This window comes from Tachysurus fulvidraco, chromosome 2 (genome assembly GCF_022655615.1).
Source record: "Tachysurus fulvidraco isolate hzauxx_2018 chromosome 2, HZAU_PFXX_2.0, whole genome shotgun sequence".
Classification (NCBI taxonomy): Eukaryota; Metazoa; Chordata; class Actinopteri; order Siluriformes; family Bagridae; genus Tachysurus; species Tachysurus fulvidraco.
The window spans coordinates 33,125,680-33,128,179 of NC_062519.1; the positions used below are offsets into that span (position 1 = coordinate 33,125,680).

General features: G+C 39.3%; 1 protein-coding gene across 2 annotated transcripts in view; it reads right to left on the reverse strand.

Moving 5' to 3' along the window:
* LOC113648133 (ephrin type-B receptor 3) overlaps window positions 1-2,500 on the reverse strand; it is a 36,429-nt gene that overhangs the window by 12,092 nt on the left and 21,837 nt on the right. For both annotated transcript variants that reach the window (XM_027155189.2, XM_027155187.2), the window contains exon 4: window positions 521-676. In XM_027155189.2, coding sequence (XP_027010990.2) covers window positions 521-676 — 156 coding nt within the window. The remainder of the gene's footprint in view (window positions 1-520; window positions 677-2,500) is intronic.

Consider the following 2,500-nt stretch of genomic DNA (forward strand, 5'->3'; position numbering starts at 1 on the left):
ATGAATCTGTAATCAGCAGAAAGTGAGAGAGAGACAGAATGACACACAAACAGAGAAAGGAGTTGATAGACAGACAGGGGACAGATAATAAGACAGGAGAGACATCCAGAGACAGACAGACATAAGGACATATATAGACAGACATATGAACAGATAAATAGACAGAGAGAGAGAGAAAGAGAGAGAGAGAGAGAGAATGAGAGAGAGAGAGAGAGAGAGAGAGAGAGAGTGAGAGAGAGAAAGGAGCATATGTTCGGGGAATACAAAGCATCAGTGTGTGTGTGGTGCTGCAGCGGGTTGTGCTGATCCTCTGTTATGTTACTGAGTTTTATGGCTGCATTCATACTACTTAAGTGTGCGTGTGTGCAAATAAGCACTTGGCTAATTAAGTTTTAGTACAGGAGGCTTATAAATCTTCCACAGTGAGAATCCACAGCATGGCTTTGTGGTATGTGTGTGTGTGTGTGTGTGTGTGTGTGTGTGTGTGTGTGTGTGTGTGTGTGTGTGTGTGTGTCCTCACCAGTGCAGGCTGTGTCAGGGGTGTCACTGTCAGCTCGGTAGAATCCATTCTTGCAGCTGCAGGTGGACGAAGCAGCAGAAATGGAGCGACTGTTGGGAGGACACGGGGTACATGGCCCTTCACCTTGCTTCCATTTAAACAGACCAGGTCTGCATGCTACACACAAACAGAAAGTTAACACAATGCAACATGCATATGAACTGCACCACACACTAGAGATGATATTGTGTGTATGTGTGTGTGTGTGTGTGTGTGTGTGTCTATATTTGTCTGACAGTTGTCTCCATGTGACAGTTTCCCACAGAATCCTGAATGTTAATAATTTTTAATTTTATAGTAACAGCATTTTTATTAGTGGCAGTCTTTTACGAGTTTCTGATAAAGCCGCTTTCATCTTTATCTATCTTTATCTGTACTTCTGAAGAAACACTACTTCACACTTGAGTCCAAAAGTCTGCTTTGTTCTAAAACACAAAAGACTGTATACATGACCCACACCTCACAAAACACATGAACCTGCCTGTGTATGAACTTAGAATAAAACTCCATGGCCAGTAAAAGCTAGCATGTTTAACTGTGCATTTTAGCATTATTCAGCACACACAGTGCTAATCAAGACTATATGGCAGTAATATTTTATGTTTTACACAAATAGCACTAAATGTTAAATAACATTAGTGATGTTTTTTAAAACAGTTTTAGTCTTTTAAGCTCCTGTCTGTGAGCTTGGACTTTTGGACATGAAGGAATAACACATTAGCACAAACTCCTAAACCATTAGCGCTTAAAGCTAACAGTGTCAGTGCTGCTCTTGTTTATTCATCCATTAATCATGGGTTCAACAGATCTGGGGCTAAGAGTTAACACACTTTTTACTAACTGACTCTGAGTTCCTTCTGCTTTAATTTCTCCAGAGTTAGAACACAAAATCTTCAATTTAAAAAAAACTGGAGGAAAAAAAATGGAGATTTTTTTTTTAGAAGATCTTTTTCATTTCTTAAAGCTGCACTGATATCTCACATCTCAGACAGAAAGACGGGGGGAGAGAGAGAGAGAGAGAGAGAGAGAGAGAGAGAGAGAGAGAGAGAGAGAGAGAGAGAGAGAGAGAGAGAGAGAGAGCAGACAGATAGACAGAGGGACAAAGAGACACACAGTCAGAGACAGACAGACAGACAGACAGACAGACAGATAGATAGATAGATAGATAGATAGATAGATAGATAGATAGATAGATAGATAGATAGATAGATAGATAGATAGATGTAGAAGTGAACAAAAAGAAAGGAATCAAATGGATTTAATTTTCATTGCAATGTCTCAATGCTGTCAGTCTTATCATGACTAAAGATTAATATGTGAATGAGAGAGCAACAAAGAGATAAAGACAGATGGAGAGAGGGAGTGAGAAAGACAGATTTTTTTCCTCTTTTCCTTTCCAGTTATTTGCTTAGTGAGAGTTTATCGGCTTCAGTCTCCGGCCGGTTTCACCTTCAGCTGCTCTGAGAGAATAAACGAGGTTTTAAACAGGGAGTTGCGTCCACGCTCATGTTCCCTCACTGCATTAACCCTAATGAAGTGTACACTACTTAGCATGAACTTCACTCTAAAAAAAAGTCTGTGCAGATTTGATAGTCATTTATTTTCATGTCAATGCCAGTGTGAATTTTTCACTGCAACTTTTAACATCAGGAAGTAGAAAACCAAAAGTTTAAAAATAGGAACTAAAAAGCACAAAAGTTTATTCCTGGCCAGCTTGGAAGACATCTGAAGGGGTTACTATGACAACAATAAAAGCAAATTGGTAAAATCCTCTCTGATGCTGCAGTTAGTAAAACCCAAAAAGAAAAAGTGCTGATGCTAAAACCAGCACAAACTCAACAAGTCTGTTTTTCATAGTCACTTTTTGGCTACATAACCAAGCAGCACTTAGGAGCAATTCTAGCTCCACCCCTAAATACCATCACTAAGAAATATCATCTT